Source organism: Canis lupus, chromosome Y, assembly GCF_048164855.1.
Source record: "Canis lupus baileyi chromosome Y, mCanLup2.hap1, whole genome shotgun sequence".
Taxonomy (NCBI): Eukaryota; Metazoa; Chordata; class Mammalia; order Carnivora; family Canidae; genus Canis; species Canis lupus.
In genome coordinates, this window is record NC_132877.1 from 7,317,312 (window position 1) to 7,342,187 (window position 24,876).

The following is a 24,876-nucleotide window of genomic DNA, read 5'->3' on the forward strand; positions in this document are numbered from 1 at the left end:
GAAATATGACCTATGGCATCTTATGTCTGTATAATTTAAATTGCACAAGAGAGATTCCCCTTACTGAAATTTTATAATCTTGCATACTTGGAATCCAAATAATTATCACCATTGCTACTACCACTAGTAATATCCTTCATTTGCTATTTTTTCCTTATGTATTTCTTATAATTTCTTAGTTAACTTTTCCTTTCTTTTCGGCCTTCTGCTCACTTCTGTCACCTACATGAGATCTCAAAATTGGCTTACACATCAGAAACAGACCACAAACGTGTACGAAAACATCACCCAATGAACTATTTCTACCATTCACGTTTTTCAATGAGGAAGTACTAAGAAAGAAATGACAGGAAAAGCTAGTTTTCAACCATTCATTTATCCTTTGAAACCACCACCTCCCTCTAATACATCTCAGTTTTCTTAAGATTTAGGCCCCTCCATGGCTATAAATGATCACAGTCTTCATAGTGGAACTTTTACTCTTCATATATCAGTTGCAGGAGTCTTTCACACTGAAATATTTTACAACGGGGGTTCCTCGATGGCTCAGTCAGTTGGGCATCTGAGTCTTGATCTCAGGGTCATAAACTCAAGACTATACTTGGAAAAAACATTTTTGTAAAAAGAAATATTTTATACAAAATTAAATTCAGAAGAATTACAGTTGACCTTTTTTTTAAAAAAAAATTTTTATTTATGATAGTCACAGAGAGAGAGGTAGAGGCAGAGACAGAGGGAGAAGCAGGCTCCATGCACCAGGAGCCCAACGTGGGATTCAATCCCAGGTCTCCAGGATCATGCTCTCGGCCAAAGGCAGGTGCTAAACCGCTGTGCCACCCAGGGATCCCTACAGTTGACCTTTGAACAATGCGGGTTTAGGTGTGCTGATGCACAAGCAGTGGGAGGGGCAGAGGAAGAGGGAGAGAGAAGCTGACTCCCTGCTGAGCAGGGAGCACAATACGGGACTGATCCCAGCAGGGATCCCCAGCAGGGATCCTGAGCTAGGCAAGGGTAGATGCTTAACTGACTATGCCACCCAGGCGCCCCTAAATATTTCTGATCTGCAGAAAAAAAATGCCACAAAACTCCCAAATGCTTCAATATTGGCTAAAATTATAGCTGAAACCAAAGGCCACAAATTTAAATATATACTAGGTAGGTACTAACAAAAATTTGCCGGTGTGGATATAGCAGCAGCAGATAAATTTTACCAACCAAAAAACAGTATCAGACAGGTATTTATTTCATTACAATAAAAGACAATTTGTCCAATTTACCTGTACTTAAATCTAAACCTATGAAGCAAGACTCATACAACCACAAAAGCAAATTAACATTAATAGAACAAGCAGTAAAAATGGTAGAACAAGTAGGAAAATAAAGGACGAGTGAAAAGCTTTTGAATGCCATATTTTTTAAGATTTTATGTATTTATTCATGAGAGACACAGAAAGAGAGAGAGAGAGAGAGGCAGAGACACAGACAGAGGAGAAGCAGGCTCCATGCAGGAAGCCTGATGTGGGACTCGATCCTGGGACTCCAGGATCATGCTCTGAGCCGAAGGTAGGTGCCAAACCACTGAGACACCCAGGGATCCCCTGAATGGTATGCTTATGAAGCTTTCTCTCTTTGGAAAATATAAAGCACTGAACCAAACAAAAGCAAAATAAACTGTGCAAGGGAGGCAGTATAACTTTATGGTTAAGGGTGTAAACTTGGCAGCCAAATTCCACAGGCTAGAATTCCAATTCTGTTACTTAGAGACTTGAGCAAACTTCTCTATCCTTCAGTTTATTTATTTATTTTTTAAATTTTTATTTATTTATGATAGTCACACAGAGAGAGAGGGAGAGAGAGAGAGAGGCAGAGACATAGGCAGAGGGAGAAGCAGGCTCCATGCACCAGGAGCCCGACGTGGGATTCGATCCAGGGTCTCCAGGATCACGCCCTGGGCCAAAGGCTGGCGCCAAACCGCTGTACCACCCGGGGATCCCAGTTTCTTTAGTTTAAAGTAGGGTAAGTATACTTGTACCTGGCTGAGTAGGATTTTGGAACAAACTGCTATATATAAAAAACTTCCTGTGATATTTACAGTTAGAGATAATTTTTTAAAATAGGCTCTATGCCCAACATTGGGCTTGAACTCATGATCAAAGAGTCCCAGTCTGTAACCGACAGTGAGCCAGGCATCTCAGTACTTAATTCTTTTTTTTTTTTTTTTTTAATTTTTATTTATTTGACACACAGAGAGCACAAGAAAGCGGAGAGACAGGCAGAGGGAGACTGGGAAGCAGGCCCCACACAGGGTTCTATCCCAAGACCCTGAGATCATGACTTGAACTGAAACCAAGAGTCAGACCACTTACTGGACTGTGCCATCTAGGCACTCCATAAATGTTTTTAATAATGAAAACATTTTTCACCCAGAAATGCATTTAAACATTTGTGCATATCTAGTAGCTTCACAGAGCTACTTGGAGTTCTTCAAATTTCACATTAAGAATCTTTATAGGGGCACCTGGTGGGTCAGTCAGTTAAGTGTCTGACTTCTGACTCTTGGTTTTATCTCAGGTCTTGATCTCAAGGCTGTGGATTTGAGCTCCAAGTTGGACTCTGCGCTCAGTTGGGATTATGCTTCTCTCTCTCTGTAAAATAAATCAATCTTTAAAAATCAATCAATTCGTAGGAGCCTAAATGTTAATGTTTAATTAATTTAAAAAAATTATTTTTTTTACAGTAGAACCAGTAGTGCAAAAGATTTTGTTTCTCTAGTATCACAAGTTACAAATTTGTTTTTTTTTTTTTTAAAGATTTTATTTATTCATGAAAGACATAGAAAGACAGGTAGAGATATAGGCAGAGGGAGAAGCAGTCTCCCTGTGGGGAGCCTGATGAAGGACCAGATTCTGGACCCAGGATCACGACCTGAGCCAAAGGTTGGTGGTCAACCACAAAGCCACTCAGGCATCCTACTAGTTGCCAATATTAAACACTGTTATACACTGTTATAATTAACAAATGCATTCATAATTATTCACTATATGGGAGCTAAGAAAAATAGGTAAAATATTAATTTACTTCCTTGGCAAATTGCTTATAATATCAGCATCTTCTGTAAACTCTGATTTTTTTCAATATGGATTAAAATTATATACCAATTTTGGCAACAATTAATAACTTTAAGTATTTTAAGGAAAAAGACAAAAACATTTGCTACTTGATAGTAGAAAAAATTACTAACATTAGAAACAATGGGGATGCCTGGGTGGCTCAGCGGTTGAGTTGTCTGCCTTCAGCCTAGGGCATGATACTGGAGTCCTGGGATTGAGTCCCACATCGGGATCCCTGCATGGAGCCTGCATCTCCCTATGCCTGTGTCGATGCCTCTCTTTCTGTTTCATAAATAAAGAAATAAAATCTTTAAAAAAACAACTATGTTTTAATTACATTGAATGAAGACTTTAGGAAAACAAAAGGCCCAAGAATATTTGTTCTTCAGAAAAGAGAATCTAGAAGTGGACCCTCACCTTTATGGTCAATTAATATTCAACAAAGCAGGAAAGACTATCCACTGGAAAAAAGACAGTCTCTTCAATCAATGGTGCTGAGGAAATTGGACATCCACATGCAGAAGAATGAAACTGGACCATTCTCTTACACCATACACAAAGATAAACACAAAATGGATGAAAGATCTAAATGTGAGACAAGATTCCATCAGAATCCTAGAGAACACAGGCAACACCCTTTTTGAACTCGGCCACAGTAACGTCTTACAAGATACAGCCATGAAGGCAAGAAAAAAAAAGCAAAAATGAATTATTGGGACTTCATCAAGATAAAAAGCTTCTGCACAGCAAAAGAAACAGTCAACAAAACTAAAAACCTACAGAATGGGAGAAGATACTTGCAAATGACCTATCAGAAAAGGGCTAGTATCCAAGATCTATAAAGATCTTATTAAACTCAAAACCCAAGAAACAAACAATCCAATCCTGAAATGGGCAAAAGACATGAACAGAAATCTCACAGAGGAAGACATAGACATGCCCAACAAGCACATGAGAAAATGCTCTGCGTCACTGGCCATCAGGGACATACAAATCAAAACCACAAGGAGATACCACCTCACACCAGTGAGAATGGGGAAAATTAACAAGGCAGGAAACCACAAATGTTGGAGAGGATGTGGAGAAAAGGGAAGCCTCCTGCACTGTTGGTGGGAATGTGAACTGGTTCAGCCACTCTGGAAAACTGTGTGGAGGTTCCTCAGAGTTAATAATAGATCTGCCTTACAACCCAGCAATTGCACTACTGGGGATTTACCCCAAAGATACAGATGCAGTGAAACATCGGGACACCTGCACCCCGATGTTTATAGCAGCAATGTCCACAATAGCAAAACTGCGGAAGGAGCCTCGGTGTCCATCGAAAGATGAATGGATAAAGAAGATGTGGTTTATGTATACAATGGAACATTACTGAGCCGTTGAAACGACAAATACCCACTATTTGCTTCCACGTGGTTGAAATTGGAGGGTATTATGCTGAGTGAAATAAGTCAATCGGAAAAGGACAAACATTATATGGTCCCATTCATTTGGGGAATATAAAAAATAGTGAAAGGGAATAGGGGGAAAGCAGAGAAAATGAGTGAAAATATCAGTGAGGGTGACAAAACATGAGACATCTAACTCTAGGAAATGAACAAGGGGTAGTGGAAGGGGAGGTGGGCGGGGCGTTTGGTGATGGGCGATGGTGATGGGTGATGGCACTGAGGGGGGCACTTTGCAGGATGAGCACTGGGTGTTATGCCAAATGTTGGCAAATTGAACTCCAATAAAAAATTAAAAAAAGATTTGTTCCTTTTTTTTTTTTGAAGATTTTATTTATTTATTCATGAGAGACACACAACGGCAGAGAAACAGGCTCCATGTAGGGAGCTCCATGTGGGTCTCGATCCCAGGACTCCAGGGTCATGCCCTGAGCCCAAGGCAGGCGCTCAACTGCTGAGTCACCCAGGAACCCTGAATATTTGTTCTTTATCTAAATTATTTGGTAAAACTCTGTTTTCCAATAGGGAAATACTGTTTTGAGTTTCAGGAAAAACCAAAGAGAAATAATTATAGAAATAACAATAGGGTTAAGGACAACTCTTTTTAGCTTTTTGTTTTCCAATCTATGAACAGAGTAAGACAAAGAAAAGTTTGTCTATATAAATGGGCACTCATACTCTAAAAGACAATTTAATTAAACTGTAATAATTTTCATTCTAAAGATAAGGCTACATAAAATATGGGATAAAAAAGGAGCTGATTTTCTTTCTTTTCCTTTTTTTTTAATATTTTATTTTTATTCATGAGAGACAGAGAGAGAGAGAGAGGCAGAGACACAGGCAGAGGGAGAAGCAGGCTCCATGCGGGGAGCCCGATGTGGGACTCAATCCTGGGTCTTGAGGGTCACGCCCTGGGCTGAAGGCTGTGCCAAACCTCTGAGCCACCTGGGCTGCCCAAGGGAGATGATTTTTCTTTTCTTCTTCTTTTTTTTTAATTTAAAAAAAAATTTTAAAAATTTTTATTTATGATAGTCCCACAGAGAGAGAGAGAGAGAGGCGCAGAGACACAGGAGGAGGGAGAAGCAGGCTCCATGTGAGGAGCCCGATGAGGGACTCAATCCAGGGACTCCAGGATTGCGCCCTGAGCCAAAGGCAGGCGCCAAACCTCTGAGCCACGCAGGGATCCCGGGAGCTGATTTTCTTTCTCTTCTTCTTTTTTTTTTTTTTTTATAATTTTTTTAGATTTTTAAAATTTATTCATGAGAAACACAGAGAGAGAGAGAGACAGACAGACAGACAGGCAGAGACACAGGCAGAGGGAGAAGCAGGCTTCATGCCGGGAGCCTGATGTGGGTATCGATCCTGGGTCTCCAGGATCAGGCCCTGGGCTGAAGGCAGCGCTAAACTGCTGAGCCACCCGGGCTGCCCCGGGAGCTAATTTTCAAGGGGCCTTGTGTCTTTAGATTTTTACTGGTGTTAAATTCCTTCAAGCCTGGAGAATACTCAAAGACATATCATAAAAAGTAAGAAGGAAAACTTTATTTGAAACAGGTTGAGTGTGGTACATATATGGCCTTAGCAAAGGCTGGTTTTAACAGGTGTGTCATTTCAAACATGAAGTGATGTATAAATTTGACACCATTTAGCAATAATCAGTTTCTGCTAAAGTGTTCGATTGAACCCATTAATATGCCCATTTGACAACTATTATAGATTCTATTATTTTGAAGTTAAATCTTCATAACAAGGAGATGAGAATAACCTTACAACTTCTACTAAGGTAATGAACTATGAAATATATTCCCCAGTATTGCTTTGAAATTATACCCCCAGGTTGTTAACAGAAACTATAACTTCATCCAGACGTATTATGTAAATAATATTCTTCAGTCATCTTCAACTGTTGGCTTAATAGTTACTCCTCTTCTTATTTGACCCCAACCAATTAAACTGCGGAAAAAACAAAAATCATGATTTTTAAATCTGTGTCATCAGTATTGTCACAAACTCCTGACATACTGATTTGGTTTCCTTTTTTTTTTTTTCTTAAGATTTTATTTATTTATTCATGAGACACACACACACACACACACACACACACACACACACAGAGAGAGAGAGGCAGAGACACAGGCATAAGCAGAAGCAGAAGCAGGCTCCATGCAGAGAGCCTGATGCAGGACTCAATCTTGGGACTCCAGGATCAAGTCCTGGGTCAAAGGCAGGTGCTAAACCACTGAGCCACCGAAGCATCCCCTGATTTTGTTTCCATAACGTGCTTGTCTATAATGAAGAGTCCGTGTAATCTTTGGATTCTTAAACTTAAACATGGGTTTGGCTAGTATGAATAATGAAAGATAACATAACAAGAAGTCATTATCTTAAGTATGTATACATTTTCTAATAATCTGTATCTACCCATTAAGAATCAGCAAATAAGGGATGACTCTGTGGCTCAATGGTTTAGCACCTACTGTCAGCCCAGGGCGTAATCAGATTATCAGGTTATCAGTGGATTTCTCAGGAGATAACTAGATCAAAGGACAGTAGACTGATATATTTAAAATGTTTAAAAGAAAAAACTGGGCACCCTAGGGTGGCTCAGTGGTTTAGCACTGCCTTCGGCCCAGGGTGTGGGCCTGGAGACCTGGGATTGAGTCCCACATCGGGCACCCTGCATGGAATGGAGCCTGCTTCTCCCTCTGCCTGTGTCTGTGCCTCTCTCTCTCTCTCATGAATAAATAAATAAAATCTTAAAAAAAAAAAAAAAAAGGAGGAAAAAAAACCCTGTCCAATAAGAACACTATCTAGAAAATTAATTTCAAACATGATGGAGAAATAAGTATTCTTTTTTTTTTTTTTGGAGAAATAAGTATTCTGAAGATAAAAAAAGCTGAGTAAATTCATTATCACTAAAGCTATTTATTTATTATTAATTATTTAATATTTAATTATAGTTAAATTTTGGTGCATACAATCTAAGAGTAACACAAAAAATAGTAAATTAATAGATATACATGTAAAAATGTAAAACTTTAATGGTATTTAAATGCCACAGCAACAAAAGCAACAGCAACAAAAACATTTACTTTATTTTTTATTTTTTAAGATTTTATTTATTTATGAGAGACACACAGAGAGAGGCAGAGACATAGGCAGAGGGAGAAAATCAGACTCCTCACAGGGAGTCTGATGTGGGACTTGATGCCTGGTGGGGAATCAGGCCCTGAGCCACCCAGGTGTCCCAACAAAAACATTTAAAAAAACTGCCCTACAGAATACAAAAAGGAAACAGTAAGGCAACCTAAATTTGCCACTATAAACCAAACAACTAGGGAGCCCGATGCCTGGGTGGTTCAGTGGTTGAGCATCTGCCTTTGACTCAGGGTCTGAACCTGGAGTCCAGGGATCAAGTCCCACATCCAGCTCCCTGCATGGAACCTGCTTCTCCCTCTGCCTATGTCTCTCTCTCTTGCATAAATAAATTAGATCTTCAGAAATAAATAAAAAAACAAACAACCAAACACAAAAGAAGGTAGTATAACAATAAACAGCAAAACAAAGCTACATATGGAAAACAGTAAGTAATCCCTGGATCAGTAGCAGGTATATTGCAAACCCCCTAGCACATGCCTGAAACTGGATTGTTTAGATTTCAATACATACATACCTACATATCTATGATAAGAGTCTAACCTATAAATCAGGCACTTTGGGAAATTAAGGATAACTAGTACTGAAAAAAAAAAAAACAATTATAACACCACACTATAATGAAATTTATATGGATAAATATAAAAAAATCCCACCCAGGGATCCTAAAAACTTCACTTTTTAATATTAGCGGTACATTAAATACATTTTCTAGGTGATAAATGATGAGATCATCATGGGGCACTGTGCATCAAAGGGAAGCATCAAAAATGAAGATAGAAAGGAACATGAGCTAAAGGAGACTCAGAAAATCATGAGGACAATGAAAATAAGAAGTATACTTATGAGGGTTTATATGAAGAAGCAGAGGAAAAAATCAGATGAGGCAAGGTTGGCATAAAAGCTCTGAATATGGGGATCCCTGGGTGGCGCAGCGATTTGGCGCCTGCCTTTGGCCCAGGGCGCGATCCTGGAGACCCAGGATGGAATCCCACGTTGGGCTCCCGGTGCATGGAGCCTGCTTCTCCCTCTGCCTGTGTCTCTGCCTCTCTCTCTCTCTGTGTGACTATCATAAATAAATAAAAATAAAAACTAAAAAAAAAAAATTAATATTAAGCAATGTGAGCATTGCTACTAGAATTTTTTGAGAATAGTCTGTTGAAATGTTTTGGAGGGATTATATTTGGCCAAGCATTAAAGTCACTGAATAGGGAAAAACACAAGCCAGGAATCTTCCAATAGCTTAAGTGTAAAATAATGACAGAATGGGCTACAATGATACTATTCAGAATGGAAAGGAGAGACTCACTAAATAATCTGGGAAGAAGCAAAATCTGTCACAGATTTTGCCTTTAGAAGCTTGGGAATAATCACCACATCAAGATCTTTTTTCCGAACACAAAGACATAAATACTTGAGTCCAAGAATGGTGCAGGCAGAGAATGGGATGAGGCCAGATGACTCATACTAGAAAGTAAGGAAATGCTCTTGGGTCATTTCAAAAGAACCTGGGAATAAAACTGAAGAGAATCCTACTGGCTAATGTGGGATGACCATCAACATAAAAACGAACAGTGGTAATGGATTATAACTCAATGAGTAAATACATGAGTCCACACTGCATATATACTTAAATAAATCAATGGGAAAGAGGGAATGCCAAACGATTCATGTAGAGAAGTGGCAGAGTTAGAGAAAACAGATATTATTTTGCTATTCTGGGAGACAAGATCAGTCTAGGTAATAATCAAAAGTTGAATTAGTTGGTAAGCATGAGACTCCTGATGTTGCCCTAAACTGGGCACAGAGATTACTTAATTGAAAAAGAAAAAAGAAAGAGTAATCAAAGGGGAAAGTTTGTTGATGAATGAACTATTTGTAGAGTCTCAAAAGTTCTTCCTATTGATGGCTTATTAGATGTAATCATAAAAAGAGAAACTTTGTAATAGACACCTTAATGGCACAAACAAAATTAACTTCACGCTTGAGGTGTAGCCCATTGTGTGTGCTTCTGGAATATGATTCCTAATAAGGACAGACCACCATTTTTAAAGCATTCTAGTCTTGAACCTACAGCCTTAACTATAAGTGGAAACTCACTGGATTGTATTATTTCAATGTCAATTTGTATTAACATTAAAAAAAAGGCTAAGAAAGTTCCCTATAAAAAAAGCTATAGAAACAAAACAGAAATGAAATGTGTGATCTTGGGTTTAAGCAAGAAAAATGCAATAAAGAATGATATTGACAGAAATGACAAAACTGGAATGTGAAGTGCAAGATTTTAGTGGTTTCTCAATGCTAAAATTCCTGAACTATCCTTATTCTTAAGAAATACATAGTGAAATAATAAGAGGTATATGTCACATAAACTAATCAGTGGTTAAAAAATACCCAACTAAGCTATACATGTATGTCTAAAAATATATAGTAATATATCAACTCATTCTAAATTGTTTTTCTAATTTTTAATTTTATTTTTAAAAAGATTTTTATTTTATTATTCAGGAGAGACACAGAAAGGGACAGAAGCAGAGACACAGGCAGAGGGAGAAGCAGGCTTCATGCAGGAAGCCTGACGTAGGACTTGATCCTGGGTCTCCAGGATCACACCCTGGACTGAAGGCAGTGCTAAACCGCTGAGACACTCGGGCTGCCCTAAATTGTTTTGTTTTAATCAGAGGTGTCTGACATTAAACGAAAGCATGTTAGAGTATCTGGAAGAAAAAAAACTGAACAATACAGGCTTACAAATCAGGGTTGGAAATACAGATTCCTAGTTACACAAATATAGAGCTGAGTATTAAAGCCATTAAAACTTCTGAATTCAAGGAAAAGCAAAGAAACAAACTGGTGAGAATGTGGAGAGGAAGGAATCTTCTTAACACTGTTGGTGGGAAGGCAAACTAGTACGCCACTTTGGAAAACAATATGGAGGTTCCTCAAAAGATTAAAAATAAAGGTACCAGGGATCCCTGGGTGGCTCAGCGGTTTGGCGCCTGCCTTTGGCCCAGGGCGCGATCCTGGAGTCCCAGGATCGAGTCCCACATCAGGCTCCCGGCATGGAGCCTGCTTCTCCCTCTACCTGTGTCTCTGCCTCTCTCTCTCTCTCTGTGTCTATCATAAATAAATAAATCTTAAAAATAAATAAATAAATAAAGGTACCCTATGATCCAGGAATTGCACTAGTGCGTATTTATCAAAAGAATACAAAAATACTGATTTGAAGAGAAACATGGACCCCAATGTTTATAGCAGTATTATCAACAATAGCCAAAATACAGAAGTAGCCCAAGGATTCATCCACTGATGACTGCATAAAGAAGACATGGTATATATATTGCTATATATTCTACATATAGAATTACATTTTACATTTTTCTGTATCTTGTATCTTTTTTTTTTTAAGATTTTATTTTATTCATGAGAGACAGACAGAGAGGCAGAGACACAGGCAGAGAGAGAACCAAGCTCCATGCAGGGAACCAGATGCGGGACTCAATCCCGGGACTCCAGGATTACACCCTGTGCCGAAGGCAGGGGCCAGACCACTGAGCTACCCAGGGATCCCCTGTATCTGTGTATTATATATACACACACACACACATATATATGTGTATGTGTATATATATGTATATGTGTGTGTGTATATATATCCTTATTAGAATATATATCCTTTTATTTTTTTTTAAATATATATCCTAATTATATATATCTATAACTATCTACCTACATATATCTATATCTATACATATGAATACACCTCAGCCATAAAAGGTTCAATCAAATCTTGCCACTTGTAACAAGGTGAAGGGAGTTAAAGTCTATTACCCTAAGTGAAATTTACGAACAAAATGAGCAAGCAAAAGGAAAAGCAGAGAGGGGTGCACGGGTAGCTTAGGTGGTTAAATGTCTGCCTTTGGCTCACGTAATGATCTCAGGGTTCTGGAATCCAAACCAACATGCGACATGCGGTTCCTTCTCGGTGGGGAGTCTGCCTCTCCCCACCCCGTTCGTGCTGTCTCTCTCAAATAAATAAATAAAATCTTAGAAAAGGAAAGAGAAACAAAGCACTAAAACAGATCTTTAACTACAGAGAACACCCTAATATTTATGGGAAGGGAGGTAGGAGGGTGGGGGAAATAGGTGATGGGGACTGAGTAGTATACTTTTGATGAGCACTGGGTGATGTATGGAATGCTGAATCAGCATACTGTACACCTGAAATTAGTATCACCCTGTATGTTAACTATAAAATTTAAATGTGAAAACATTTAAGAAGAAGGGAAAAGTGAGCATATATACCATCAAGAATACAGAATAGAAATACAGAAAATGTGTCTGTGTGTGTATGTTTTTTTTAAGTTTAGTTTTATAGTAATCTCTATCCCCACTGTGGGACTCAAACCTACAACCAAGAGTCATGTGCTCTGCTGACTCAGCCAGCCAGATGTCCCTGCTATCTATCTATTCTATCTATTCTATTCTTTCTATCATCTATCTATCTATCTATCTATCTATCTATCTATCTATCTATCTATCTATCTATCTATCTAACCTATCATCTATCTTCCTTTCGTTTCCTTTCCTTTCCCCTCCCTCCCTCCATTTCTTTCTTTTTAATTTTTATTTATTTATGATAGTCACACAGAGAGAGAGAGAGGCAGAGACATAGGCAGAGGGAGTAGCAGGCTCCATGCAGGGAGTCCAACGTGGGATTCGATCCTGGGTCTCCAGGATCGCGCCCTGGGCCAAAGGCAGGCTAAACTGCTGCGCCACACAGGGATCTCTCTCTCCCTCTCTCTTTTCTTTCTTTCCTTTTCCCTCCCCTCCCCTTCTTTTTTCTTTTCTTCTTTCTTTCTCTTTCTTTCTTTTCTTTTCCCTCCCTCCCTCCCTTCCTTTTTTCTTTTCTTTTCTTCCCTTTCCCTCTTTTTCTTTTCTTTCTTTCTCTTCCTCCCTCCCTCCCTCCCTTCCTCTCTCTTTCTTTTTTCTCATTTCTCTTTTTTCTTCCTTCCCTCCCTCCCTTCCTTCCTTTTTGTTTTTTTTCTTTAAAGATTTTATTCATTTATTCATGAGACAGAGAGAGAGAGAGAGAGAGAGAGAGAGAGAGGCAGGGACACAGGCAGAGGGAGAAGCAGGCTTCAGGCAGGGAGCCCGATGTTGGACTCGATCCCAGCACTCCAGGATCATGCCTTGGGCCAAAGGCAGATGCCAAACCACTGAGCAAACCAGGGATCCCCCCTGCTGTTTTTCTTTTTTTTTTTCTTTTTTTTCTTTTTTTTTTTTAAAGATTTTATTTATTTATTCATGATAGTTACACAGAGAGAGACAGAGAGGCAGATACACAAGCAGAGGGAGAAGCAGGCTCCATGCAGGGAGCCCGACGTGGGATTCAATCCCAGGCCTCCAGGATCGCACCCCTAGCCAAAGGCAGGCGCCAAACTGCTGCGCCACCCAGGGATCCCCCCCCTGCTGTTTTTCTTGCAAGACAAACAGTGGCAAAGCTGATAAACTTACCGCCAGTGTTTCTCAACTCTTCGGCTAAGGGCAATTTTTTCTCCCACTTCTGTGCACACAGGATTAGTGAGAACTATTTTACCCAAATCAGCCTTGACTGCACTAACTCTTCCTCCTGTTGACAGGGAACCAATGTTCACCATAAGCACTTCATTTTTAGAGAGCTTTTGCACCTATGGAAATTACAAGAAAAAAATGAAACCATTAAAGTAATAAAATATTTCCCAATACAAAGTGAGAACTTACCAAGTACTTCTGGGAAAAAATTAACTATAAAGAAAAAATAAATTCTGGAAATTAACACTCAATGCGATATGAAGTAAATATATCCTACACAGGCTGAAGTGAAAGTTTTTTTTTTTTTAAAGATTTTATTTATTTATTTATGAGAGACACAGAGAGAGAGAGAGAGAGAGAGAGGCAGAGGGAGAAGCAGGCTCCATGCAGGGAGCCCGACGTGGGACTCGATCCCAGGTCTCCAGGACCACACCCCAGGCTGAAGGCGGCACTAAACCGCTGAGCCACGGGGCTGCCCCTGAAGTGAAAGGTTTACTTAACACCAAGTGAACATACACATTGTCTAACATAAATAGAAAATAAGCTACTAAATTTAACACAGATCAGTCAAATGCTTAAAATTCTGGAGGCTTGTGGCAGAAAGGATTTACACTATTCCTTGAAAGAGTCAAAAGGCAATAGTTAAATGGTTTTAAAGAAGTGTAATTCCATGAATGTAAAGTAGGTACTGAAAATCTTCTAGCTTCTGTAAAATTGGATAACAGTATATAACTCTTTAGATACTAGGTTTCTAGTACTTATAATTATTGGAATTGCCTCTGTACTGCTTACTGCTGTTTATACTTGTAACCTAATGCTCATATTCAGATCAGTGTTTTTCAGGCCTTATTTCATTAAAAGTCAGAAAATACATCTTTTTTTTTTTTAATTTTTTAAAGACTATTTTTTAAAGTTTTTATTTATTTACTCATGAGATACACACAGAAAATGAGACAGAGAGAGGCAGAGGGAGAAGCAGGCTCCATGCAAGGAGCCTGACGTGGGACTCGATCCCGGGTCTCCAGGATCAGGCCCCGGGCTAAAGGCGGCGCCAAACCGCTGAGTTGCCCGGGCTGACCAGAAAACACATCTTTATTAAAAAAAAAAATCTCCCTGCCCCCCTAAACCTCTCCCCCAAATGACAAATTCAATAAATTTATTATTATTAAAAAAAATTTACGTAGGTATTAGAGAGAGAGAGCGCGAGTGAGCACACATGTGCATGAGTGGAGATGGACAGGAGGAAAAAGGAGAGAGAATCTCAAGCAGACTCTGCACTGGGCATGGTGCCTGATATGGGGCTCAGTCTCAAAACCCTGAAATCAGGACCTGAGCTGAAACCAAGAGTCGTTCAGCAGGGAGTCTGCTTCTCTCCCTCTCCCTCAGCCCTTTACCACCTCTCCTGCCCCTTTCTAAAATAAATGCACAAATCTTATTAAAAAAAAAAAAAAAAAAAAGGAAAGAGATTTACCTTTGCTGCTTTTTTGTCGCCTTCTGTGCGTACACCTAGAAGCCGTCTAAGTAGGAAATAGGATATTTCCAATTCTGTGAAGATCTCTGGTAAAGCTCCAACTGCACCAAGCACCTGTCCTACCATTCTGTCAGCCCGGCACAAGGTGGGGTCAATTTTTGTTCCAACTCCTAATATAAAGTAAGTTTTGTTACATATTTCAACTTTGTATTTCTTTCTTTTTCTTTTTTTAAAGATTTTTATTCATTTATTTATTCATTGAGAGTCATGAGAAGATACAAAGAGAAAGGCAGAGACACAGTCAGAAGGCGAAGCAGGCTTCTCGCAGGGAGCCCAATGTGGGACTCGATCCTAGGACCCTGGAATCACCACCTGAGCCAAAAGCAGACACTCCACTCCTGAGCATCCACGTGCTCCATCAATTTTGTATTTCTTAAGATTTTACAAAGGTTAAGTAGTCAAACCAGTAAAATATGTAGTTATACAATTTAACCAAATTATATTATATTGATACCGTCAAAACCACAGAATTAAAATCCTCTACAGTTTCCCTATAACCAAATCCCTGCTTTATCTAAAAAAACAAGAATATTGGAAATAAGCCTTGATGAATATCTAAAAATAAAAAGATAATTTTGATTTGAATTATGAAAAATGGGGAACTGTTTAATAGAAAATACCATTTAATAAGGTATATTATCTTAATAAAAACTGAAAAGTTACAAAGTTGATGATTCATTTGTAGATTAAAAAATTGGTAATTTTTGTCTTAAGATTTATTTATTCATGAGAGACACAGAGAGAGAGAGAGAGAGAGGCAGAGACACAGGCAGAGGGAGAAGCAGGCTCCATGCAGGAAGCCTGACATGGGACTCAATCCCAGGTCTCCAGTATCATGCCCTGGGCTGAAGGCGGCGCTAAACGACTGAGTCACCTGGGCTGCCCAAAATTGGTAATTGTTAATGCTGGTTGGTAAGTATACATGGTTGTTATTACAGTATTCTTGTATTTTTGTAATATACGTACAATGAAAGTTTCCACGAAAATGTTCCAGAATTTCCTTGTTTGTAAAAACAAAACGAAACAAAACCCTGCAGTGATATTCAGTGGACTTATTATGAGCACATAATTAAGTACATCAAAGAAAACATGTCAGTGAAATGATGCAGTCAAGTCTTCACAAGCTCTCTTTTCCACATACATAATGAAAAAACTGACAAAAATGTCAGTTGGAATGGAATGGAATCATGTCTAAAGTTCTGGAATTAAACCAAAGGCTTGCTACAATCTGTGCAGCATTTACTCAAGAAAAACATCCATGTCTCAATAAAAACAGAAAACTATATCACATTTTAACTTGTTCTACTCTTCAACATCTCGTCACAGCACTGTTAAAAACCTGCATTTGTTTTTAAAACCAGCAAGGCTGTAAGAGAACAGGGCTGGAGCTCCTTTAAAGTGTCATTTTCAAAGGGCTATATCATTTGATTACTTTAATGTTTTCCTGGAAAACTCTACTTCTACAACTGTGTGGATGATAATGTGATTAAGTCCTCAGGGAATTGAAGGATAACAGGTGGGGCAAATAACACAATAATCAAAAAGCTTTTTGTAAAAAAATTAATTTATTTATCCATTAGAGAGAGAGAGAGACAGAGACAGAGACAGAGGCAAGGAGCCTGATGTGGGACTTGATCCCAGAACTCCAGGATCACACCCTGAGCCAAAGGCAGATGCTCAACCATGGAGCCACCCAGGCGTCCTAATCAAGGAAGTTTTGAAAAACAAGATATTCCTATAAATCCAATGGGTAATATTTAAGGCTGTGCACATGATCAGAATAGACCTTGTAAAGCTTTAAAGGATTCACATCCACTGGTCTTAAGATGGAAGTGAAGAATGAAGCAGAGTTGTTAACTGCCTGGCTGAGCGCTAAAAGCATGTACCAACAAAGCTCTCTTTCTCTCTCTCTCTTTGTAAAAGAGTTTATTTACTTATTCATGAGAGACAGAGAAAGAGAGACAAAAGACATAAGCAGAGGGAGAAGCAGGCTCCCTGCAGATAGCCTGATGTGGGACTCGATCCCGGGACCCCAGGATCACGCCCTGGGCTGAAGGCAGAGCTAAACTGTCTGAAGAACTAAAGGGAAGTATGAAAATGATATCTCATGAAGACATCATCGACAATGACATACATAGTATATGAGAGAATCAAATAACATTCTGGAGTAAAAAAAAATAATAACTAAAAGGAATAATCACCAAAGGAGGTCAACAGCATATTGAATCAGGAAACAAGAATCAGCAAATAGTCAAGTGAGATTTTTACTGTGAGCAAAAATATTAAGCAAAAATGAACATGGGTGCCTGGGTGGCTCAGTTGGTTGAGCAACCAACTCTTGATTTTGGCTTAGGCCCTGATCTCAGGGTTCGGGGATTGAGCTCTGAAGTCAAGCTCTGAGCTCAGTAAAAAAGGCTGCTCAAGATTCTCCCTCACTTTTACCCATCGCCACCACTCATATGCATGTGCTCTCTCTGTAAGAAAAAATCTTAGGAAAAAAAAAAGAAGTCTCACAGACATACATGACACAATCAAGTGTATCAACAAAAGTCCCAGAGACAATGAAGAGAAAGTAACAGAAAGAATACTTTTAAAAATGATGATAATGGCTGAAACAAAGTAAAATAAAATGCAAACTATGGAATGGGAGAAGATATTTGCAAATAACACTTCGTAAGTTGTTAGTAACCAAAATATATGAAGAACTTAACAAAATTCAACAATCAGGGATGCCTGGGTGGCTCATTGGTTGTGTGTTTGCCTTCAGCTCAGGTCATGATCCAGGGACCTGGGACTGATTCCCGAATTGGGCTCCCCACATGGAACCTGCTTCTCTCTCTCTCTGATGTCTCTGTATTTAAATAAAATCTTTTTTTAAAAAAGATTTATTTATTTATTTAATTTATTCATTCACGAGAGACAGAGACACAGGCAGAGGGAGAAGCAGGCTCCATGCAGGGCGCCTGATGTGGGACTTGATCCCCGGACTCCAGGATCACGCCCTGGGCTGAAGGCAGGCGCTAAACCGCTGAGCCACCCAGGGATCACCTGTATTTAAATAAAATCTTTAAACACAAACCCAACAGTCAAAACCAAATAATTCAATTAAAAAATGGGCAGAAGACATGAATAGACATTCTTCCAAAGAAGATATCTAGATGGCCAAGAGACACATGAAAGATGCTCAACATAACTCATCTCATCAGAGAAATGCAAATCAAAACTCTAAGCTCACACCTGTTACATGGCTAAAATCAAATATACGTCTTTGCGAGGAAGGAGAGAAGGAACCCTCTTAACTGTTCATAGAAAGCAAACTGGTGCAGCTACTCTAGAAAACAGTATGGAGGTTCCTTAAAAACTTAATAAATTATCATGTGATCCAGTAATTCCTCTACTGAGTATTTACCCAAAGAATATGAAAACCCTATTTCAAACAGGTACATGTACCCTTATGCTTACTTCAACTGGAAATGCCCAACAGCATCAATAATATTTATAGCTGATTTCTCATCAGAAGCCAGTGCCAGATGGAAGTTAGATGACACTTTCAGAGTGCTTTAAAATAGACAAAACACATCATACAAAAATATTCTTTCTTTATCCAACATTTTCTTCTTTAATCCAAAGGAAAAAACAAAACAAAACAGAATCTCTCAAAAAGTCTTGACTTTCTCCCCCTAGATAACTGTAATAAGTTGAGTAAGAAATTAGAAAATCTGTATTTTACTCAAGCAATTCCTTCAAAAATAGTATCTTTCTCGGTCAGCCCCAGCATAAACATGATCTCATGATATGATAGTGGTGATATGGCCGGGTAATTTATCATTTTTAAAAATATACATAAAAAGTAACCAAATAAGAAAGAGTATGAAATAGGATTATACTTCTTTATTTTACTAATAGAGATCTCTCTAAAAATCTCTCTTTTGGGGTCACCAGGGTGGCTCAGTGGTTGGAGTGTCTGTTTTTGGCTCAAGTCGTGATCCCCAGGTCCTGGGATACAGTCCTTCATCAGGCTCCTGGCAGGGAGCATGCTTCTTTCTCCCTCTGCCTGTCTCTGTCCCTCTCTCTGTGTCTCTCATGAATAAATATATAGTGTCCCTAGTGGTATTTTTAAAATGCTACATCATGAATTTCTCTCTTTAAATTCACTTATTTATTTGGGACAGAGTGCGTAAGCATGGGGAAGGGAAAAACAAACAAACAAACAAACAAAAAAAACAAAAAACCATGGGGAAGGATAGAGGGAGTGGGAGAAACTTTACCAGGCTCCTCGGTGATCAGAGCCCAGCAGGGGGCACCCCAAGATCATGACCTGAGCCAAAATCAAGAGTAGGAAACTCAACTGATGGCACCACCCAGGGGCCACAAGCATGCAACTCTAAATCTCCGTGTCATCAGTTCAAGAGCCCCATGTTGGGTGTAGAGCCCAGTTTAAAAAAAAAAAGGGAAAAAATGTATTTTCTAAGAAGCAAAACAACTACCTATATATTTGCACATCCCATTTTCCCATATTGAGTGAAACATCTAATTAGAGATATATACTTTTAGATAATCTATTTGACATAAAAAGTAACATGACTAACCACTAATAATAGCTTATTAGGTAAAAGGAAAATTCTTACCAATAAGACCCCCTGGAGCAGCATACTGAAGATCATTGTGTTCTGCAAAAAGTGATACAATTTTGGAAAAGATTGGTTTACACATGAGCTTTCCATCACTATCTTTGGAAACAATACCAGGTCTGACTTCTATTTCTTGGCCCACCTAAAACAGAAGAGAGTAATTAAAATTTTTGAGACATTTACAAGTAAACAGTCCTTACTGATAGACTGCTGAACTGAAAAGGCATCTCCTTGCAACAATAATTTCAAAAGGATTACAAAATTTAAAAATGTAGAAGAGTTATAAAGTTAAAACCACTCAATTATTAACCACTTAACATTCAAGAAATCTGATTTACACTAGACATATTTAAAGTACAGTAGTAAATAATACAATATATATTTTAAAAATTCATTTTTAGATTTTTTTTTACTTTTTTTTTCCATTTAAGAAACAAGATTTACATTTCAGTTTACCTTTAATACTCCCTTTAAAATACTGCCACCAGCTACACCACCTTTAAGGTCATCAACCTCACACCCAGGTTTGTTGACATCAAAAGACCTGATAACTGTGAAGATGATACGGAAGAAGGGAAAGAAAACATAAAGCTCTTCCTGTTAATTTAATTTTTTTCATCCTGTTATTTTAATTAGAAGAAATACTTATTCAAGTTATCTTTTACTAAGAGTAGCCACTTGAAACTATCTGTATCTCAGAGTTGACTTTGTAGGAAAACACCATTAATCCATGGAAAATAAAAATAACTTGATCAGTAAGTGACAATTTATGCTTTGTCTATGAAGTACAATGTAACTATTTTAAAAGAACATAACACTATCTACATGATTATGTGGAAGGATGACTTTCCTGGGCTAAATTATGACCCTCAATAATTCCCACTGATCCTAACCTGTGAACTCATAATACCTTATTATGTTAGTGTATTTGAAGAAAGGGCAAACCAATCATCTAAAAACATTCAGTTAATAGTTAAAGGCCAGGTAGCTCTGGTGGCTCAGCAGTTTAGCGTCGCCTTCAGCTCAGGGTGTGGTCCTGGGGACCCAGGATCAGGTTCCGAGTCAGGCTCCCGGCATGGAGCCTGCTTCTCCCTCCTCCTGTGTCTCTGCCTTTCTCTCTCTCTCTCTCTGTCTATCATAAATAAATAAATAAATAAATAAATAAATAAATAAATAAATAAATAAATCTTAAAAAAAAAAAAAAAGTTAAAGGCCAATGGGTTAAGTCCTTACCAATAAGGCGGGGTTCTGAAGTAAAGTCTCTTAGAGGTACTGGAATTTTCTTTACAATATACTCACAGACAACTTCAATATTATATTTCAGCTGAGCAGAAATCGGAATAATAGGTGCTCCTTCTGCCACTGTACCTATTGGACAAACCCGAAAGATCAAAATTTGACAAAGTTTTATAGCTGTGCACATTAAATAAAATAATTAAGATCACTAAAATACGTATCTAAACATCCCTTTGTAAATGTCAGTAATATATGAAGAGTGATCATTCTGTTTAGACTTGATCTTTTTTTTTTTTTTTTTTTAAAGATTTTTATTTATTTATTCATGAAAGACACACAGAGAGAGAAAGGCAGAAAGAGAAGCAGGGTCCATGCAGGGAGCTCGATGCGGGTCTCGATCCCAGGACTCCAGGATCATGCCCTGGGCCAAAGGCAGACACTAAACCGCTGAGCCACCCAGGGATCCCTTGTTTAGACTTGATCTTAGTCAAAAGGCTGAGAAGTGATTGTGATTTGTTTTAGAAATATTCACAATATTTTGTTTTCCCCTCTAAAAGCGAATATTATGTCCTCCAAGTGAAAAATTGTGAAATTACATTAGTATCCTAAAAGGATAAAATTACCTACATAATCTAACTACTAAGCAAAAAAGACAAGGAACCAAAAGGCAAAAAAGATACATTGTGTCTTGTCCCAAATAAAAACAGTACATTTTACTGAAAGGACCACTATAAAGATTAAAGAATTCACCATCAGTTCCAATTTTAGAAATAGATATTTAGTGAGAAGAAACAGAGTCAGATTAATTAGAACACAGACCAAGAAATAAAAAAGATGGTTTTATTCTTTTTACTATTGTTGGGCTAAGAGTTTTTAAAATATATTTTTTTAAAGATTTATTTATTTATTTTTATTTATGATAGACAGAGAGAGAGAGGCAGAGACACAGGGGGAGGAGAAGCAGGCTCCATGCTGGGAGCCCGACATGGGACTCAATACTGGGACTCCAGGATCGCGCCCTGGGCCAAAGGCAGGTGCCAAACCGCTGAGCCACCCAGGGATCCCTGAGTTTTTAAAATACATAAATAGTGGTGTTATTGGTAACAGCATATGTACTAAAATTTTCTTGATTCAGAGGATATTAGCATGACCATACACAAAGATGAAACAAATTCATGAAGTGTTTCATATTTTTATTATCATAAACATTATTACACTGCTAAAAATAATTTTAAAAAGTGTTTACTTCTCAAAACACCCCTCCCCCCCAAACCACTGGTAACACTTATTGAATAGAACTTCTTTTATGGCTAACATGCATTTTAATCAAATTCAGAAACATTTCACTGCTTCTATCAGTTGACTAAAAGTAACAAAAATGTTCATTAGTGGGGAGAGAAATAGTTTCATAACCCACCAATTCACTTTGTTTTTGACAACTATCCTAAAATTTCTGGGTTATAAGCCTCCCAAAGTGACTCATATGTTTATTAAATATCATGGCATCTTACCTTGTACAAATGCAAGTATCTGTTCATACTGTTCTTTAGCCTGACTCTCTTTTACCAAATCAATTTTATTTTGCAGAATCAAAATATGTTTCAGTTTCATTATTTCAATGGCAGCCAGATGTTCAGAAGTCTGAGGTTGAGGACAGGATTCATTGCCAGCTATATTGACCATGAAGAATTAAAAACAAGATAATAAGAATTAGCTGGTATCCAAAAAAGAGATTTTTCAATGTTCCACTCAAATTTCCTATACCATTGCCAATACCTCTCTCTGTAAGGCCTGTTTAAATTTCACAACTGATTGCCTTGGATTCTCTCAGCCTTTTAAACCCTTATACCAAGCACAATGCTTTGGATTCTTTCAGAGTCTTTCTTCAGGCTTCTGCTTAGACATAACACACATTCCTCTGTTCTATCCAGTCTTGGGATATTCCCATTAGACCTCACGCTCTGATATCCATACCCTTGTAAAATCCTTCCCTTTCAATATGAGATGGCTCTAATGAAACCATCCAATAACAAACAAATATTACGAAGATGATAGGATGTCACTTTTCAAGTTAGATAACATATTCTGGGTCCTACTTGGAAGTTCTTTGTTTCTCTCAAAACAGGTGAAATGTCATGACGACAACTGAAGACAACAATTTATGGAGAGGCCCACATGAGGAAAAGTGAAGTCTGTGTGAATTTAAAATCAGAGTCTCCAGCCCCAGACGTTTTGATATAACTATAGCTCCTGCTAACTGATTACTGTAAGTTTGGAGATCTTTAGCCAGAGACAACAAAATTGTCACAAAAACACTGATTAAATATGTTATTCTTGGGTGCATCGGTAGCTCAATTGGTTTAAGTGCCTGCCTTTGGCTCAGGTCACAATCCCAGGGTCCTGGAATCAAGCCCTGTGCCGATCTCCTGTTCAGTGAGGAGTCAGCATCTCCTTCTCTCACTGCCCCTCTCCTCCTCCACTCATGCTCTGTCTCCTATTTTCTATCTCCACATAAACATTAAAATAAAAAAAAAATCTTAAAATAAATATCTGTTATTTTAAGCTGTTAGGTTTTGAGGTACTTTGCTATTCGTAACAGGTAGCAAGTATGGCTATTTATCAATAAAATGGAAAATATTATCCACAACAATAATCTGTTTCATACGATAAAGTACTTAATTTTCAGTACAATTATTATCTTCCCCAAGTTATATTAAGTGCCTTGTACCACATTCCACAAAAAGTGTACTCCTGTGTGGGAAAGCATCTTAGGTAACCTGTTGCAGACTTGATAATCTTATAGGCTGGCCACAGCAGAATCACCATCTGATTCAGGACGGGACTGGGGACATGAAGTCTCTATAGATCTGGAGACTAAAATCAATCATTATGGCCATCAATTACTTATGCTTATATAATGGAACCTCAGTAGAAACTCTGGACACTTAAAATTGTGATTTTCCTTGATTTAGACTATTTTGTGATTAATGATGATGCTGAGAGAATAGTCTGAGAGATGCTGAGAGAATGATGCTGAGAGAATAGTCTCTGCCTTCAGAGAAAAGAAAATGGAAGTTTCATAGTTGAAACCTTCTTGGACTTCTTGGACCCTAATGTGTGTCTCCCTTTGGCTAACTTTAATTTGCATTCTTTTTGTATAATAAATAATAACTGCTGATCACTAGATATCAGCCTTAGGCTCATCTTGGTAGGTATTTTATTACAGTTGGCACACAAGGTTGTTAATTTGGGTGACTTATTAGTTCCCATTTATGGCTACTGAAGACTCTAGTTTCCCTTTAAATATGCCATCTGGGATTGGCTCCATGGGGATTGTCAAACCAATTCTGATATTATTTACCTATCAGTAGAAGAGCTGCATCCATTACTGCTGCACCATTCAGCATAGTAGCCATCAAAATATCATGGCCAGGACAGTCAACAAAGGAAACATGTCTAACAATCAAGAAATAATCAGCTTTAAGATAAATTAAAACTTAAATACAAAGAAAACATGTCAAACAATTAAGAACCATCAAAATTGAGATCAATTAATATTTGAACACTTCAGTCATTGCATTCCAACAGTTTGAAAGTAATTAATATTGCTACAAAGCAGCTTCAAAACTTGTTGCTTACAGAATTTCAAAATGAGATTACCAGCAGAAATTAAACTGTCATTGCAAAGCACATAAAATTAGCTCTACACAGGTATCATCTAAATCATGAGTATATAGAAATGTTGAGTGTAAAGAGTATTTTTTGGTTTTTATTTTATTTTAAAGATTTAATTTATTTATTCCTGAGAGACAGAGACAGAAACAGGCAGAGACACAGGCAGAGGGAGAAGCAGGCTCCATTCCATGCCGGAAGACTTGATCCCGGGTCCCCACGACCACACCCTGGGCTGAAGGCGGCACTAAACTGCTGATCCATCGGGCTGCCGCTGATTTTATTTTTCAGAGTAATCTCTATGCCCAACGTGGGACTTGAATTTATGACCCTGAAATCGAGTCAAATGCTCTATTGACTAAGCCAGCCAGGCACCCTTGAAAAGTACAATTTTAGTAACAGGTGTCTGGTTTAAAACTTAGTTTGTGTGTGTGTGTGTGACTACATACATTCAGCTATTCAAGTACTATTTGTTAAAAAGCCCATAATCCATGGAACTTTTGTATCTTTGTAAAAACAGTCAC

The 24,876-nt window shown here is 38.2% G+C and overlaps 1 protein-coding gene and 1 non-coding gene across 3 annotated transcripts in view; one reads left to right on the forward strand and one right to left on the reverse strand.

Annotated features, from left to right (window-relative positions):
- The window catches only part of LOC140629101 (eukaryotic translation initiation factor 2 subunit 3, X-linked-like), a 41,263-nt gene that overhangs the window by 3,663 nt on the left and 12,724 nt on the right, over nucleotides 1-24,876 (reverse strand). Inside the window, exons 5-12 of one of the 2 annotated variants that reach the window (XM_072818546.1) lie at nucleotides 24,042-24,136; nucleotides 22,192-22,350; nucleotides 20,678-20,812; nucleotides 19,901-19,995; nucleotides 19,442-19,586; nucleotides 14,754-14,923; nucleotides 13,226-13,398; nucleotides 6,073-6,505 (exon numbers count right to left, since the gene is read on the reverse strand). In XM_072818546.1, the coding sequence (XP_072674647.1) occupies nucleotides 6,442-6,505; nucleotides 13,226-13,398; nucleotides 14,754-14,923; nucleotides 19,442-19,586; nucleotides 19,901-19,995; nucleotides 20,678-20,812; nucleotides 22,192-22,350; nucleotides 24,042-24,136 (1,036 nt within the window). In that variant the 3' untranslated portion in view covers nucleotides 6,073-6,441. Of the gene's footprint in view, nucleotides 1-6,072; nucleotides 6,506-13,225; nucleotides 13,399-14,753; nucleotides 14,924-19,441; nucleotides 19,587-19,900; nucleotides 19,996-20,677; nucleotides 20,813-22,191; nucleotides 22,351-24,041; nucleotides 24,137-24,876 lie in introns of those variants that run through there. The other variant, XM_072818545.1, reaches the window with a different exon arrangement.
- Nucleotides 21,772-21,875, forward strand: LOC140629157 (U6 spliceosomal RNA). Its single transcript, XR_012027011.1, has one exon. It is a non-coding gene; the product is annotated as a U6 spliceosomal RNA (small nuclear RNA).